The 16959-nt window shown below is 43.2% G+C and overlaps 1 protein-coding gene and 1 non-coding gene across 2 annotated transcripts; one reads left to right on the top strand and one right to left on the bottom strand.

The window, feature by feature from the left end:
* Positions 1-1233: 1233 nt before the first annotated feature.
* ACTR10 (actin related protein 10) lies at positions 1234-14432 on the top strand. Its single transcript, XM_063159722.1, has 13 exons — positions 1234-1368; positions 2831-2903; positions 4222-4304; positions 6417-6525; positions 8204-8311; positions 8489-8556; positions 8814-8893; positions 9813-9848; positions 11132-11211; positions 11309-11382; positions 12554-12635; positions 13241-13442; positions 13963-14432. Exons 1-13 carry the CDS (start codon positions 1292-1294, stop codon positions 14142-14144), a joined length of 1254 nt encoding a protein of 417 aa, XP_063015792.1. The 5' UTR covers positions 1234-1291; the 3' UTR covers positions 14145-14432.
* A 2375-nt stretch (positions 14433-16807) lies between these two features.
* Positions 16808-16880, bottom strand: TRNAK-CUU (transfer RNA lysine (anticodon CUU)). Its single transcript has one exon. It is a non-coding gene; the product is annotated as a tRNA-Lys (tRNA).
* Between the last annotated feature and the right edge of the window lie 79 nt (positions 16881-16959).

A 16959-nucleotide genomic window follows, 5' to 3' on the forward strand; every position in this document is an offset into this window, starting at 1 on the left:
ACCAAAAGGGTTGTGCAGTCCCCTTGTCCTGTCCCCAGGGAACAGGGACAGGACAAGGGGAAATGGCCTCAAACTGTCCCATGGGCAGTTTAGGTTGAAAAATTGGGGAAAATTTTCTCACAGAAAGGGCTGCACAGTCCCAGCACCGGCTGCCCAGGGACCTGATGGAGTTCCCATCCCTGGCTGAATTTAAAAGCCATGTGGATGTAGCACTTGGGGACATGGTTTAATGGTGCAATGGCTGGATTGTGAAAAATGCATGTATTTATGATTGGCTTTTCGCAAATATTAAAATGAATATTATATGTGTTGTGTTAGAAAGTAATGCTGTATTGATTCTCTTAAGCACTGTGTTAAATATAGTTTTAGGTTATAAAAAAATGTTAAAATAGAAACTATGCTATGTAGGATACTTTTTTTTCAAAGAAAGGACTCACAGCGAGATAGCAGCCACAGGACACCTAAATCTTTCAGAGAAAAAGAATTTATTGCTCTCTTATCAGAAGAAAGGAACTTCTCGCCTCGAAGGCGCTGATAGGAGTCGAAGGAAGAAGTTGACGATGACCAGACAGAATCCTGTGTTTGAATGGAATTTATGCATCATGCATGAGGTGTATGAATATGCAACAGGTTATTGTTTTTAAGGGTTAATGCTTTGTTAACAGGTGTTCTTTTTCGGCATCGTGCTGCCCAGAAAAGGTACCCGGACGTCCGTAACTCTTTGTATTTATTATCTCATATTGTCCTAATTCAATTTGTCCAAATTATTATTACTTTAATTGTATTACTATTTTTATAACCATTTTATTACTACTAAACTTTAAAAAAATTTAAAAACAAGTGACTGGCGTTTTTCACGGACTCGAGAACCTTGGGCTGCTTTTCCAGCCTAAACGATTCTGTTATTTTCACAATTTTGCTCCAGCCGGAGCAGCCCCGGCCGCGCTTCCCCCGCCGCCCTCAGGCAGGGCCCGCCCCTCCGGCCCCTCATGGCGGCTGCCCAAGCTGCCCCTACTGCTGCCGGAGCGGAGCTGAGGGGAGCCCGCCCCGCACCGCGCCCGCCGCCGGCACCACGGCGCTCCCGGCTGTGCTGGAGCCCTGCAGGATGGGGCGGGAGCGGCGGTGCTGGCCCAAGAGAGGCAGCGGGGCGGTGGAGGGGCGGACAGGCGCTGCGGGCAGCCCGGCGCGCCGGGAGCAGGAAGGGCCCGGTAGCGGCGGCTGAGGGAGGGGAACGGGAGGGAAGCGGGGAAGGGAACGGAGGAAGGGAGGGAGAAAGGGAGGCCGGGCCGCGATGCCGCTGTACGAGGGGCTCGGCAGCGGCGGGGAGAAAACCGCCGTGGTGATCGACCTGGGGCAGGCCTTCACCAAGTGAGTGCCCCGCGCTGAGGCCGGGATTTGGGGGTGTCCGGTCTGCGGAAGGGAAACATTCAGGGAGACCTCAGAGCTCCTTCCAGTGCTTTAAAGGGACTCTGAGAGACCTGGAGGGGGATTTGGACAAGGAGCTGGAGTGACAGGACATGGGGAATGGCTTCACACTGACAGAGGACAGGCTTAGATGGGATATTGGAAAAAATAATTCCCTGTGAGGGCGTGAGGCCCTGGCACAGGATGCCCAGAGAAGCTGTGGCTGCCCCTGGATCCCTGGAAATGTCCAGGACCAGGTTGGACAGGGCTCGGAACACCCTGGGATGGTGGAAGGTGTCCCCGATCATGTCAGGAGTTGGAGTGAGATGGTTTCTAAGTCCCCTTCCCATCCCAAGAATAATTACGTGAGGTTTTCCCCTTTCTGTCTTGATCTGTGTGGTGTGGAGCTGGTAATGAACAGCCTACGTTTTTAATGTTGTGGTTTAGATTAAAACAAGATTTAGCTCTAGTGCTGAAGCAGGAATTCTCGCTGTTTTTTTCAGTATTTCACCTCGTGGGCCAAAAGCTTTGTTATCTGGGAACGGGAGGATTTAACAGAGCCTACATGGATGGGGACAGGTGATTCCCATGGGTGGATTCACAGCTTTTCCCAAGTTTGTAGTGCTTGTGAGCTTTTATTCCTTGGGCATTGTTTATCCAATAAAACCCTCTCTTGGAAATGCCTTTTCCCTGAATAGTGTGTTTCTAGGATCTGTTCCCAGCCTTCATTCTGATAGAAGTAATAGGAGCTGAATTGTATGAGAAATGTTTGTTCTGTTGCAAATAAGGCTGAAATTCAGCTGAAAGTTCAAGGAAAACACTGGGACTGCACAAGCATCTGTTTGAGACAGAAGAAGAAAATTAAATTCTGAATTCAAGAAATTCAAAATTCTGCTTCAAGATTTTATTTTTCTGAAATGATCCAACATGTTTGCACTTGCCAAATCCCACTCAAGCATTGACTTTTTACATTAAAAGTGCTCCAAGTCCAGCAGCTTTGCAGAAAACTGTATTTTTCCTCAGAGATTTGTAGTTACTGGGAGGGACAGGGGTGAAACAAATATCAGGCACTGAGGCTAGAACAAACTTTGAATTTATTTTGCTTTTAACTTCCTTTCTTCAGTACAGAGTTCTTGTGTGTTTGAGGAAGACCAGGTGGGTTTCTGGAAAGTTTGATTTGGGGTTGCTGCTGTTTTTATCCTTTTGTTGAGAGAGTCAATAAAAAAGATACAAAACCTTTAAATTTAAATTTTTAAATTTATCTCATCTTTAAATTGATCTTAAAGTGGTTGGATAGGAAAACTGTGTGCAAAACCCCTCTCTGCAGTAGGAGAATTCCCTAATTCATTACTCTGTGATGGTCCCCAGGCCCAGGGGGTCAAGTGGTGACTTCAAATAATTTAATAAAATCAACATTTTCTTTCAGGTGTGGGTTTGCAGGAGAAACAGGACCCAGGTGCATCATCCCCAGTGAAATCAAGAAACCTGATGCCTCAAAGGTGAGCTGGTTTTATGCTGTTTGTTATGGCATAGAAAGAATTTGCAGATGCTTTTTCTGTCCATCACAAGCCATTTTTCACTGCCTGAATAAAATATTCTGAAACTTTATTATTACATTTTTCATTATTTTAACTGCTGCTTTTAAAAACTGTGGGTAGGTGCAGGTAAGTGTGATGCCAGTGCTCAGTGCCCATGGAGCTTGTGTTTTGGGGAGTTTATTGAGAATAAACAACAACAACAACAACAACAACAACAACAACAACAACAACAATAATAATAATAATAATAATAATAATAATAATTCTTTTCATTTAGTAGAGGTTGGAAAACTAATTCTAAGTTGCCTGTATGAAAAAATAGCATTAATTAACTGGATTTCAGTTATAGGGTGGGTTTATGGGGTGTTTTAAGGAAAAAGAGCAAATCAGGCAGGAGTGAATATTTATATATAATTTCAGATAAAATGTATATTATGTATTTTATATATTTCTTTATATATCCTGTGAATATATGGATATATATATAGACATACATATACATACATATATATATAATATATTTTTATATATATAATATATTTATTTAGATATTTATATATTATAAATATATATTTATACATTATAAATATATATTATATAAAAATAGAAATATTTATATATTATATACACAATATTTATATATTATATATTTATGTTTTATTACAATATTAAATATTTAATATATATTTATATATTATATACACTATTTAAATATATAATATATATTAAATATTTAATATTGTATTATTAAATATATATTTTATACAATATATTTTTATATACAATATACATACTATAATATAATATATTTATATTATATTTATATTATATTTATATTATATTTTCTATAATATATAAATATATTTATATTTATATAAACATATAGATTTGTATAAATTATTGTATATTTATATATTTATATAAATATATGTGTTGTATACAATATATATTGTATATTTATATATTATATACATATTCTATATATATTATAAATATATATTTATATATATATTTTATATACAATTTATATAAAGATATTTATATATATTTATAGATTTATAAATGTATTTATATATTATATACAATGTATTTTATATATAATATATTTATATTTAAAATTATTTTATATAAATACATAAAGCTAATTTTATAATAATATTTTATAATAATGTATATCATTATATAGAATAATTATTTATTTCTATATAATTATTTATATAGAAATATAAATAATTACTGCTCAGCATTGGAGCTGACTGTGGGTATTTTCCCTTGCCAGCCTGTCAAGGTGGTTCAGTACAACATCAACACAGAGGAGCTGTATTCCTACCTGAAGGAGTTTATCCACATGCTGTATTTCAGGTAAGAGACCTTCCAGGCCTTCCCTGAGCACTTCCAGGGCTGTGAGCAGGGGATGGGCCCTGCCTGCTTTGATAAGAGCACTGAGATAAGGCTTTGCAAGGGGCTGCCTGGCTGTGGTGGTGCTGAGATCCAGGTTATCTCCCAGAGAGTTCCTGTCCTGCAGCAGCAGTTGCTCTGCAGAAGCAGGAGGTGTTTGATAAATGACCTTTGAGCTGAGGGGTTTATAAAGGGCCTGAGAAGGGGAAGGCATTCCCTCAGGAGTTGCATTGATTTTGGGAGGGCTGAAGCTCCTGTCAGTGCAGAACTCTCCTGTGGGATCTCAGCACAGCAGTCCTGATGTGCAGAGACACCGAGATAACCCCTGGGGGGCTCGGAGCTCCTGGAATGTTGCCAGAAGGGTCTGGTGGCTGGACTTTGATCCTGCACAGGAGACAACACCTGTATGAGGATGGGAGGATCTCACTGGGATAAATGGTGAAGGGATAAGTTAATTAGAGTGTGAAACACAGGGTTTAGAATTTCGGTACAGGGGGGTCTAGAGAAACAAGATGGAGGAATTGGGGCGTGTCCTGTTCTTCTTCTTCTTCTTCTTGGCCTCCATCTTCTGTGGTGGTGGTGGCACGTTGGGATTGGTTCTTACTAGAAGTGCACTGGTCAATAAGGGTGAAAGGTGTCGGTTTCTCGGCTGTTTAGGTGGCCTTGGACAGCCCGGCGCTTCAAAGGATGAGAAGAGACTTCTGATCTTTCCTCGGTCTCGGTGTTTATTAATTGTTTATCTAAAAGATTTTCTCTCAGCCCGACAGAGGTCTGCTCAGCAGCCAGCCATGAGCACACTGAGAGCCCCCGGGGCGGTCACCTATCTTTATACTCGAAATTACGTATACAATATTTGTACTTTTTCCCCAATACCTTTTACCCTTATTAACCAGTGCACTTTTAGTAATAACCAATCCCAAAGTGCCAACATCACCACAGAAGATGGAGGCCAAGAAGAAGAAGAAGAAGAGGACGCGCCCCAATTCCTCCATCTTACTTCTTCAGACCCGCCTGTACAGAAATCCTAAACCCTGTGTTTTACACTCTAATTAACTTATCCCTTCACCATTCACCCAGTGAAATCCTCCCATCCTCATACAGGTGTCGTCTCCTGTGCAGGATCAAAGTCCAGCCACCAGACACTTCTGGCAACATTCCAGGACTCCCGAGCCCCCCAGGGGTGGTCTCGGCCACTCTGCACCTCTGTTCTGAGGTGCTGAGATCCCACAGAAAGGTATTGGGGGAAATAGGTAAATATCTTATACGTAGTTTTGGGTATAAAGACAAGTGACCGCCCCGGGGGCGCTCAGTGTGCTCATGGCTGGCTGCTGTGCAGACCTCTGTTGGGCTGAGAGAAAATCTTGTAGATAAAAACTAATAAACACTGAAGAATGAGAAAAAACCTGAAGACTCTTTTTGTCCTTTGGAGCGTGGGCTGTCCAAGGCCATCCCGAGCCTTTCCAGGTCATTAAAACAGCCAAGAACGGGACACTCTCCCCACAGTGGTTTGGAAGGAGGAATCTTTACCTGTGGAATGTTTTTACCTCAGCAGTACATCCCTTTATTCTGTTGTTAGTACCCTTAGTGAATAATGAAATTGGGCTTGGTCTTTTCTCTTTGCTTCCAATCCATATTTTTCCACAGTGAAAACCATCACAGGGAAACCAGGATTTAATTTCTGTGCCTCAGATCTGCTGTGGGCTGGGTTGTTTTCTTCTCCTGTCCTGGACCAACACTTTGCAATTGCAATCTGGACAATTTCATCCTCTTCCACTGAAATCAGAACATCAGAGTATCATCATTCTTATGTGCTTTATGACACTGGACAAGCCATTGATGTCTTATTCTTGTGTTATTTTATATTGATTTAGAAATGTATCATGAATTCCCTGACTTCCTTTTAGGAAAGCACTGAGGTTTTTAGATTAGTGAAAATCTTTGGGTCTGCTGTAGCAAATGTATCTAAGTGCAAATCTTTAGGATTTTTGAGGAAAATGGAATATGACTGTAGAACAGATCTCATGATATCTACTTAAACTTCCCAATTTTATTTTTCACATCTTTGTCTGTTTTTAGGCACCTGCTGGTGAATCCCAGGGACAGGCGTGTTGTGATCATAGAGTCAGTGCTGTGCCCCTCACACTTCAGGGACACCCTCACCAGGGTCCTTTTCAAGCATTTTGAGGTGAGTCCTGCACAGAAATTTGCACATTTGCTCCACTTGCCAGGAAGAATTTTGCTGTCAGTACCAGATGTGGGAAATAAAAATGGAAATAGTGGCAAAAGAGTGAGAGGCATAAAAAAGAAAATTCAGATGATGGTGTGAGGAAGTAGGGCATGGAAGTTGAATTGAAGACCATTTTGTTCCTTTCTGACTCTTCATGAGGCCACAAAGCAGCAACAGCAATTAACAAGGCTCTGCAAGGTTTCCCTGCCTTGTGGATAACACAGCTCACAGTGCACTGTCCCAGACAGATCCAATAATCCCCATTGAGCCCTGCCTGCAGCCAGGATTTCTATTTAAACACTTCTTAGTGCCCTGTCAGCAAATCTCCTGATTTCTGCCACAGTCAATATCTGCCCAGCACGTGGCTGAGCTCATTTGGAGATGAACTTACCTGAAATCAAATAGTGCTCTGCCTAATCAGCCTTTGTGAAGAAAAGTTGTGGGTAATAAAACCTGTGGCTGCCCTGGAGGTGTCCAAGGCCAGGCTGGGACAGTGAAAGGTGGAACTGGATGGTCCTTAAGGTTCCATCCCACCCAACCAGTCAAGGATGCTGTGAAAAGTCTGAACCTAATTCTTGTGTTGTTGTAACATAAAATGTTTTAAAAGGTGACTCCATGCTTCTTCAGTTCAGACAGAAGAAAGTTCAAGGTTTTTCTATAAAATTAATGAAACCAGTTTGACTTCACTGTCCTTCCACAGCACAGTTACCAACTAAGCTCAAACTCCTGTATAATTCTTTCTTACTATTGGTAAAATTTTCTGATCACTTCACCTTGCTGAAAGATTTAAGTTGGTTTTTGGAGGTTTATTTCCTAATCCCTTTTGCAGCAATAAAATGTCTCAGCTAGAGCACATCCCATGCAACATGGTTTATTGAAAATGGCTCAGGTATTCAGTCATATTTTGATGGAGAGACTTTGTAACATGTTGAGAAGCCAGGTAATACTGATAGAAATTGAATTCTCTCTGGTTTCTATTTTTCTGCTTGGTGCAAAGAGTGGTTTATTAATTCAGGGTCAATATTTTGCCTTCTGGCTCTGGGTTAAGGGTCAGTATGGTTCCTGTAAGTGCAGGATTTATTGAAATTTCTCATTTAATTCACACTTCAAAGTGTTCTTTTAATGGAACTGTTGCTTTCTAGAAAACTTGATCGATGGAATTCTGGGAGAAGGAATAATTCTCATGTAATTTCAACTTGAGTTTCCACATTGTTTTTATGAGAATGTTTCAAACAGCCTCTTCTGTTTGGATGCAGCAGTGTTTATAATAAAGCACACTTTTATGGATTTTTTAGCTCTTTTATTCACATCTTCAAGTTTTTACAGCTTTTGAAGTGGCTGTATTTCAGCTTCTTTCATTTTTTTCAATAACAATAAGAAAGTGGACATGAGTTTTATAGCCAACACTTGCTTTTCTTGCAATCCATCATTACTGAAGTACCTGGTGTGCACCACAAAGAAGATGGACACAGAATCTGGAATCCTGTTGTATTTGTTCATTAGATTACTACTGGAATAATTCAAGTTGTTTTGGTTTTGCTTTTAAAATGTCATTCAGGAAAGGCATCAGTGCTTTGTTTCTTTTTTGTTTCCTTTTTCCCCCCTTCTGTCAACTTTGCTTTTGTTATTTGTGTAGGTACCTTCTGTTTTGTTTGCTCCAAGCCACCTGATGTCTCTCCTGACACTGGGGATCAACTCTGCCATGGTGCTGGACTGTGGATATGCAGAAAGCTTGGTGCTGCCTGTATCCTTTCTTTTCAGTGGGGCTGCCATGAAACATGAGATTTTTATTGATTAGAAATTCACTTTGGACAAAAGCAGTTAGAAGGTGGCAGATGCAAGGGATTGTAGAAGGGAAAAGGCATTTTATTCCAGCAGATTGAAATCTAATGAAAAAGAGATTTTCCTGAATTTCCTGTAGATCTATGAGGGAATTCCAATCCTGAGTTGCTGGGGTTCCCTTCCCCTGGGAGGAAAGGCCATCCACAAGTAAGTTCATAGTTACCCATTCCAGATTACAAATTATTTACTTGTCAAAGTTCCTCTTTGACCATGAGCAAAAATTCCTTTTCTAAATCATAACTTGCTGTAACATCGTGCTGTAAATTTTTTAAATTAAAACTGTGCAGCTGTAGCTGATGTGGTAAAATCTGTGGGAATGGGGTGTCCTTAGGATTATATTTACAAGGATGTAACTGCAAGGAATGAATCCTGTCCCTGGGTGCATGGATCTCTCTCTGTTTCAGGGAGCTGGAGTATCAGCTGCTGGAGCAGTGCACGGTGGACACAGGACTGGCCAAGGGACAAAGCCTTCCCTCTGTGATGGGTAAGGACTGGGGTGGGCAATCTGTGCTGGGAACAGAAAGTAAAATGGGTTCAGGATTCACTGTGTCTGCTGTGGCCTGCCTGCATGAGTTCTGTCTTGGCATCCTGGCCTGGAGCAGGAGGTTGTTGTTCCCCTGTACTCAGCACTTGAGGCCACACCTGGAGTGCTGTGCCCAGCTCTGGGCCCTCACTTTGGGAAGGACATTGGGACAATGGAACATGTCCAGAGGGGACAGCGAGGCTGGAGAGGGGCTGGGAACACAAACCCTGTGAGGAAGCCCTGAGGGAGCTGGGGGTGCTCAGCCTGGAGAAAAGGAGACTCAGGGCTGCCCCCATCACTCTGCACAGCCCCTGAAAGGTGCCTGTGCTCAGCTGGGGCTGGGCTCTGTCTGCAGCAGCACTGACACACCCAGAGCACACAGCCTCAGGCTGCACCAAGGGAAATACAGGGTGGATATCAGGGAAAAGTGTTTTACAGAAAGGGTGAGAAAGTTCTGGAATGGCTGCCCAGGGAGGTGGTGCAGTCCCCATCCCTGGGTGAGTTTAACAAAGCCTGGATGTGGCACTGGGTGCCAGGGGTGAGCTGTTTGGGCTGGGTTGGACTCCATGATCCTGAAGGTCTCTTCCAACCCAGTGATTCTGTAATTTCACAAGTGTATTATTTTTATGACAAGCCTTTTCTCCCAGCAGTTTTGAATAAAAGCTGAGATAAAAGTTCTGCAGTAATTTTTCAGTCTGTTTTGAGCAAAGACAAACTTATTTCTGTTCTTAATATCTTCTCTGCTTTGGAAATCTTTGAAAGCTGCTGTCAGAGTGAAAGTTTAATCTATTAAATGTAATTCAATCTTAGAACAAAAGTTTTTTTTAAGCAGGAAGAGAATTTAAGAACGAAACTAAGTTTTTTTTTTTTCTTATTTCAGGTTCAGTCCCAGAAGACATAGTAGAGGATATAAAAGGTAAATTTGTTTGCTTTGTATATCTCTATAGTGGAGTGTGATAATAACAAGTGTGCAATATTTTACATTTAGGAATTAAAAATATTTTACATTTAGGAATTTATTTGTCTTCTCTGCTATATTTATTACCTTAGATGAACTTGTGTTGTTCTTCCTCTTTGAAAGCAAAACCAAAACCAGGTTTTGAATTCCTCTTTCACTTTAACCTCTGTGTTGTTGAGTTGCAACTTTTAGATATATTTGATAGGTGGGCACAGAAAGAGGATTGCACTGTTGTGTAGTGTTGTTTATAGATTAACTAGAAAGGCTCAGTTTGCTTTAAAGTCAATTTTTCAAAAAAAAAAAAGTATTTATAAAGATGTTTTGGGGTGTTCAGGCAGGCAAGAGGAGACAAGAACTACATTTACTACACCAGAAAAAGTAGATTCTTTCTTTGGGAGAACTTGGGTGAATTCCTATGTGATTGTTCCATGTGCAACAGAGAGAAAAAGATGTGTTTTCAAGAAAACTGTAACTAGTATGTATCCCTTGGGTCAAATTAGGAAGAAATCCTTCAGTCAAATGCAAAATAAATGCAGCTGGTGCTTTGTGAAATGGAAGTTGCTTTTCTGATTCCTGGACTCGCACACTTTTTCTGATGAGTTGTGTTTTCTGTGCAGTCTTTTGGAAGCACAGACCCCAGGCTGGGGATGAAATTGTTGCTGTCTGTGTTGAAGGGTTGTTCCTTTGTGACAGCAGGTCATGGGGAAGGTCCTCACCTGTGCCAAATGCAATAATGAAGTGTACAATAACAGTGGCAGCTGGGATACAAATGAGGCTGGGCTCTGTCAGTGTTGTCTGGAAGCAGAAAACCCCTCTGGAGTTCTCAGGGTGTTGAAGAGTTGCAGGAAGGAAAATGTTGCATGGCAGGAGTTTGTTTAGGAAATGAGCAATGCCTCATTTGAAGCTGTGGTGCCAAGGCTGCAGTGAAGGCAGGATACAGCCCCTGGCACCTTGAGGCACCATTAGGAGCATCCCTCTGGCTTTAAATCTTGTGTGAGAAAGGACAGGCAGGATTTCCAACATGATTTTAGTGTCAGCTTTGTTTAACTTGTGATCTAGAGAGCACCTGAACTCTGCTGGAGAGGAGAGACTGCTTCTCTTGGCATTTATTTGATAATATCTTGGACCAGCAAGGGCCTGGAGTGTGTGTTCTTCTCTAAATTAAGAAAATTGTTGGTTTTGCTGGTGATGAAAGGATCCAGGGCCTCACTCTGCCCCTCTGTTCCTTCCCCTCTGCTCAGTCCGCACTTGCTTTGTCAGTGATCTCCAGCGGGGGCTGAAAATCCAGGCAGCCAAGTTCAACCTTGATGGCAGTGCTCAGGTGAGTGGAGGAGGAAGCTCTTCCTGCTCCTTTGAGGTGGCTGCAGCTTTTGGTGCTCTGAAATAATAATAATAATACAAGTTTGGTTGTGTTCCAGCGTCCCTCACCACCTCCAGACGTGGACTATCCCTTGGATGGAGAAAAGATTCTCCATGTAGTTGGGCCCATCAGGTGAGAAATGCCATGGCAGAGTATTTGTCATTACAAGGATATATTTCAACTCTAAAAGCACATAAATGTAGCTATGATATTTTCTGAAAAAATCCTTTTTTTAGGATTTTTCCTCCTGAGAAGCTGAGAGGCCTCAGGAACAAAATGTAAACATTGATTATCTGCTGCTGTGGAATGCAACAGGGGGATTGGTCTCATGTGGTTGTTTCTAATTAATGGCCAATCACAGCCCAACTGTCCAGACTGTCTCAGTCAGCCACAAACCTTTGTTATCATTCCTTTTCTATTCTTAGCCAGCCTTCTGATGAAATCCTTTCTTCTATTATTTTAGTATAGTCTTAATAGAATATATATCATAAAATAATAAATCAGCCTTCTGAAACATGGAGTTTCAACATTCTTGCCTCTTCCCTCATCCTCAGACCCCTGTGAACACCATCACACATAAGTTTTCATAAAATTGGATTTTAATGAGACACTTGCATATGCTTTTAATGCCTCTAAAGTGAAAGCTGTATGCTGGGCACAGTGCAAACCCACCAGGGGAGGGGGTGGCTTCTCCAGAGCCCCAAGAGAGGCTGAGAACAGAGAGGTTGGCAGGATGGGGGAAGAGAAATGTGTATCAAAGCCTGATAAGAGGGATAGGTTTAGTGATATGAACAGGGCATTTGAACCTGGACAAAAGGAGGCTCAGAGGAAACCTCACTCTGCAGCTCCTGCCAGGAGGATGCAGCCAGGGAACAAGGGACAGGACAAGAGTGAAGGGTCTCAGGTTGACGTGGGGAGGTTTAGGTGGGGTGTTGGGGAGAATGTCTTCACTGGAAGGTTGTAAAGCACTGGGACTGCCCAGGGCAGTGGTGGAGTCACCATCCCTGGAGGTGTGCAAAACACACCAAGTGTGGATGTGGCACTTGGGGACGTGGCTTAGGGGTGAACAAGGTGCTGATGCTGGGTTGAGGGCTGAATGTGATGACCTTAAAGCTCTTTTCCAAAGATTCCATGGCTGTCCCAAGGAGCCCATGATTGTCCCCTCCCTGCTGGCACTGCTGTGTGACAGGAGTGACAAATGTTGGAGCAGAGGGCTGGAGTTACCTGCAGCTCTGCTGTGCCCAGTCCAGCCCAGTGTGTTCTGCTGCTCATTAGCACTCACTCCCCTCTGTCTGTGCCACAGAGACTCCGTGGTGGAAATCCTCTTTGAGCAGGATAATGAGGAGACATCTGTTGCCACTTTGATCTTGGATTCACTGGTTCAGGTACTTTTATATTAGAAACAGTTTAGGGAATGCCTCCAGCCTTAGACAACCTGCAGTTAAAAATGACTCCAGACTTGGAGTCCTGCAGGCTGCTGGTTTACCTTTGCTAGAAGAAAATTAATTTGGACATCTTTATTGCAGGCAGTAGATTAAATTTAGTGCAGAATATTTTCTTGGTGTATACAAATGCTTCACTTCTTATTATATTTAGGAAAAAAAAATGCATTAGAAAACCACTATAAATGGAAATTTTCATTATGTGGTGGTGTATATATGTTAATTAAAGTTGGCTCCCTGTAGCTATTGATGCCATTTAAATAAGTTTGCTGAGATGCAATTTATTGGAGAGCCATGGACTTGGCTGATATGACAAACATTTCAATTAGAATTCTTTATGAAAACAAATTGTTTAAGAAGTTCTGTGCCTGGAGCCTTCACCTCTGCACCTCCAGGCATTTCCTTTGCATTTCTCTTGTTATGTTGGTTATTTGCCAGCTAAATATGGTGGGCATAGAAATGGGCTGACTTTCTGAGAGACCTCTGAATGGCTTCCAGCTCAGGCAGTTTGATTTATTTTGGTTTTTTTGTGTCCCTGTGTGCATTAGTGCCCCATAGACACCAGGAAACAACTGGCAGAGAACCTGGTGGTGATCGGGGGCACTGCAATGCTGCCGGGCTTCCTGCACAGGCTCATGGCTGAGATCAGACACCTGGTGGAGAAACCCAAGTACAAGGAAGCTCTTGCCACCAAAACCTTCAGGATTCACACTCCCCCTGCCAAATCCAACTGTGTGGCCTGGCTGGGAGGTAAGAATGGGAACAGCTGGGAAGAGGGGGTGAAAAAAAACCCTTCCAAGTGGGATTTGTGAATAAAACCTTGTATATTTAGGGTTAACAAACCAGAACAATTTATGTGCACCAAATTCTGTGGTGCTTTTCTTCCCTGGTCAGCTGCTGTGGGCTGGATCTTCTCACAGCTGGTGGGAATTTGTGGTGCAACTTTTTGGGGGTAAAAATTGCCCTGAACACAATGGGGTTTGGTTGAAGTGTTTCAAATACCAACTTTGTTTTAAGAAGTGGGTCAGCCAGGCCAGGTTTGCTGTCAGCAGAGAGCAGATGATTCCTTGTTCTCAGTTAATTTCCAGGGATATAAATAAAGCAGTTTGGGGCTAGCTGGGCTGCTGCGAAGGAAAGCAGCAATATCCATTCACCCCTTTAAATTTAGGGGCAGAGCTGAAATATCCCAGTTAAGATTCTTGATGGGAAGAAGCAGAAAGAGAAATTCTCGATGGAATTAATGCAGATTTTTTTTTTTTTTCTTTGGCAGGAGCAATTTTTGGAGCTCTCCAGGACATCCTTGGGAGCCGCTCTGTGTCCAAGGAGTATTACAGCCAGACCGGCCGCATTCCCGACTGGTGCTGCCTCAACAACCCCCCCCTGGAAATGATGTTTGATGTTGGGAAAGCACCCCCACCCCTGATGAAAAGAGCTTTTTCCACAGAAAAATAAGCACTTAAATTCCACACAAGGATTCTGCCTCCTTTCAGCTGCATCCATGTGCTTTGGTTTTTGTTCATGAATTTGTGTGTAACACTATTAAATATGAACAGTGTGGGTGTTGTCAGGGTATAGGCACTAACACTATTTAAAATCCTGTCCAGTTATAGTTTACAGACTTAACTCTGGCAGCTCCTCTGCTCTTTTGTCTTGTTTTGGAGAAATTCTGTCCCCTCACGAGCTGTTCCCTACTGAGTTGTTTATTATTTATCTGTATAGTAAATGGCATTGCTGAGAGAATTTGGTTTAAGATATTTTATTTCAAGCATGTTGAGAAGAATGAACAGCACTAGGGAAACATCTGTGGGAATTTTTAGTGCCAACTTCTGTATTAAAATATTCTACCCTTGAGTCACATGTGAAGAAATGGTTTGGGGCTGTTTAGCAAGGGTAGTGGAACATTATTTCCCTTGTTTTAAGAGTTTTAGTAGAGAACTCTTCTGCCTGTAATCCTCTCATAGTGCTGAGCTAAAACCTCCAAGAAAAATTCCAGCAGTGTAAGATTATAAATGAATTATAAACAGGTTTGAAGTCATACTTGACTCACGGTGACTGAGGTGTAAATCCTACTCTGAAGAGCAATTTTTGTCTCAAATTTGGGAAGATAAACATAACATTTTTTGGGGTGGTGAAGCCTTTCATTGGCACAAACATGCTTTTTGTGACAGATCTCCCCCTGCTGCCTGCTGCCCACCTGCTCTGTGCCTGAAGCACGACTCTGCAAGTCAAACAGATATTTAAATAAATCCTCTTCTGGTGAACCCTGGCACAGGGAATGTGCTGCAGCACTCCAGTAACTCCTGCATGGCTTTGTCATTGTGTTTTGCCTTAACAGGTGCTGTTAGTTTTTATAGCTGTGGGGTGAGGTTGGTGTTTCAGGGATCATCTCCAGGCTGGATAAACAGGCAGAGTCTTGTTGCCAGGCACAGAGAGGTGTACAGAGCATGCAGCCTGGGCTGTGCTCCTCATTTTCAGTCACAATCTGGGAAATTTGGGGTGCAGGTTTTATTTTACCTCAATAAGAGCTGAAGCAGAGCTTCCTGAGAGAGGAATTTGCCATCAGCACAAGTCCCATGGAGCTGGGAGCTCCTTCCCTTCTCAGGAGCTGGAACTCCTACAGAGCCTGTGGTGGTGCAATGATGTCATTTTCCTGAACTGCAGCAGACTGCAGCTGAGGAAATTCAGGATATTCTTAGCCCTTCCTTTTCAGGGGTATTTCTGTGCTGCTCTGTGCACGTACCCTGGGACCTCTCCTGGCGTGTTCTGCCACCTCATCCTCCTGCTGCCCACTCACATCTCCTCCTGTGGGCTTTCTGCATCACTGACAGCCTCAGCTGCTTCTGTTCCACATGGCAGGGACAGAATTCCTAACTCCCATTTCCTGCTGGGTCAAGTGCAGAGTCCCAGGACCTGCTGAGGCAGATTTTTATTTCATTGAAGGAGTGAGAAACACTCTTAATGGTGTGCCCTCAGAGATCACACCCTAAATGTGTAATGGTGTAGAAATGGCTGGGTTTTCACCCTGGCTGTTGTAGTTCTGTCCCTGGCACAGCTGTGGGATCTGTGGATCCTCCCAGCAGACAAACTGACAGTGTCTGCCTGGTTTAGCAGGAGGACAGTGACAGACACAAACCCCTGCAGTGACTGGAGGATTTCCCTCTGAGGTTCCTCATTCCAGCAGCCTGGTTTGGCCAATTGCAGACAGCTCCAGGTGAGTCCTGACTGGAGGAGGATTTTGGAATATTCATGAGCCCGTTGTGGTCTGCATCTCCCTGGGGAAAGTGGCTTTGTCTCATTCCCTCTCCCTTTTGGTGGAATCAGATTGTCTCAAGTCAGAAGGGAGCCCTGAGGCTCCTGGAGTGCAACTCCCTGCTCCTTGCAGGAGTACATGCAGTAAATCCCATGGCTGAGAGCATTGTGCAGATGCTCCTTGAGCTCTGGCTGGCTGGGAGCACTTCCCTGGAGATCCTGTTCAGTAATGGACCAACACAAACCACAGAATCCCAGAATGGTTGGGTTGGAAGGGACCTTAAACCTTACCCAGTTCCACCCCTGCCATGGGCAGGGACACCTTCCACTATCCCAGGCTGCTCCAAGCCCCATCCAGCCTGGCCTTGGGCACTGCCAGGGATCCAGGAGCAGCCGCAGCTGCTCTGGGCACCCTGTGCCAGGGCCCCACGCACTCACAGGGGTGAATTTCCTGCTGCCCTAAAACCCCCAGCTCCCTTCCCCTGGGGCTACTCTCCTGTAGTTCCTGTGTTTAACCAGGGTTGCCACATCCCAGATGGAGAATCCCACCCTGGCTCTTGTTACATTTCCAGCTCCGTTCCTTATCCAGGTATCTCTGTAATTCCTCTTTTATCTGTGGGGGAGCCCAGAGTTCCTACTTGATGAGCATCTGTTTTCTGCATTGTCTATTTAAAAAATAAAGTGTTATGGGATCCGGTGTTTAGTGGTCACTACCCAGCTCCTCACGGATTCTATTTTGGTATTCACATGCCATTGTTGCATGCAGGTCACTTACAAAAACTGATTTTCATAGATATTTACCGAGGGTTTTCCCTCAGGAGTCGGCGTTTCCCGCCTGGAACGTTTTAAGAAGTTCAAAACTAATGCGCCCAACGTGGGGCTCGAACCCACGACCCTGGGATTAAGAGTCCCATGCTCTACCGACTGAGCTAGCCGGGCGCTCTGGAGAATATTCTCATTACACATAATTTAACGTAGCGTATGGTGACGTCACCCCCGTGCGCGCAGCGCGGCGGCC

The sequence above is a fragment of the Melospiza melodia genome, chromosome 6 (assembly GCF_035770615.1).
Source record: "Melospiza melodia melodia isolate bMelMel2 chromosome 6, bMelMel2.pri, whole genome shotgun sequence".
Lineage (NCBI taxonomy): Eukaryota > Metazoa > Chordata > Aves > Passeriformes > Passerellidae > Melospiza > Melospiza melodia.

Excerpts from the sequence above, each read along its gene's own strand:
- ACTR10 (XM_063159722.1), top strand. The coding sequence starts at position 1,292 with ATGCCGCTGTACGAGGGGCTCGGCAGCGGCGGGGAGAAAACCGCCGTG. Across the intron at positions 1,369-2,830 it reads CTGGGGCAGGCCTTCACCAA|GTGTGGGTTTGCAGGAGAAA; the intron begins GTGAGTGCCCCG and ends ATTTTCTTTCAG. Across the intron at positions 11,383-12,553 it reads CATGTAGTTGGGCCCATCAG|AGACTCCGTGGTGGAAATCC; the intron begins GTGAGAAATGCC and ends TCTGTGCCACAG.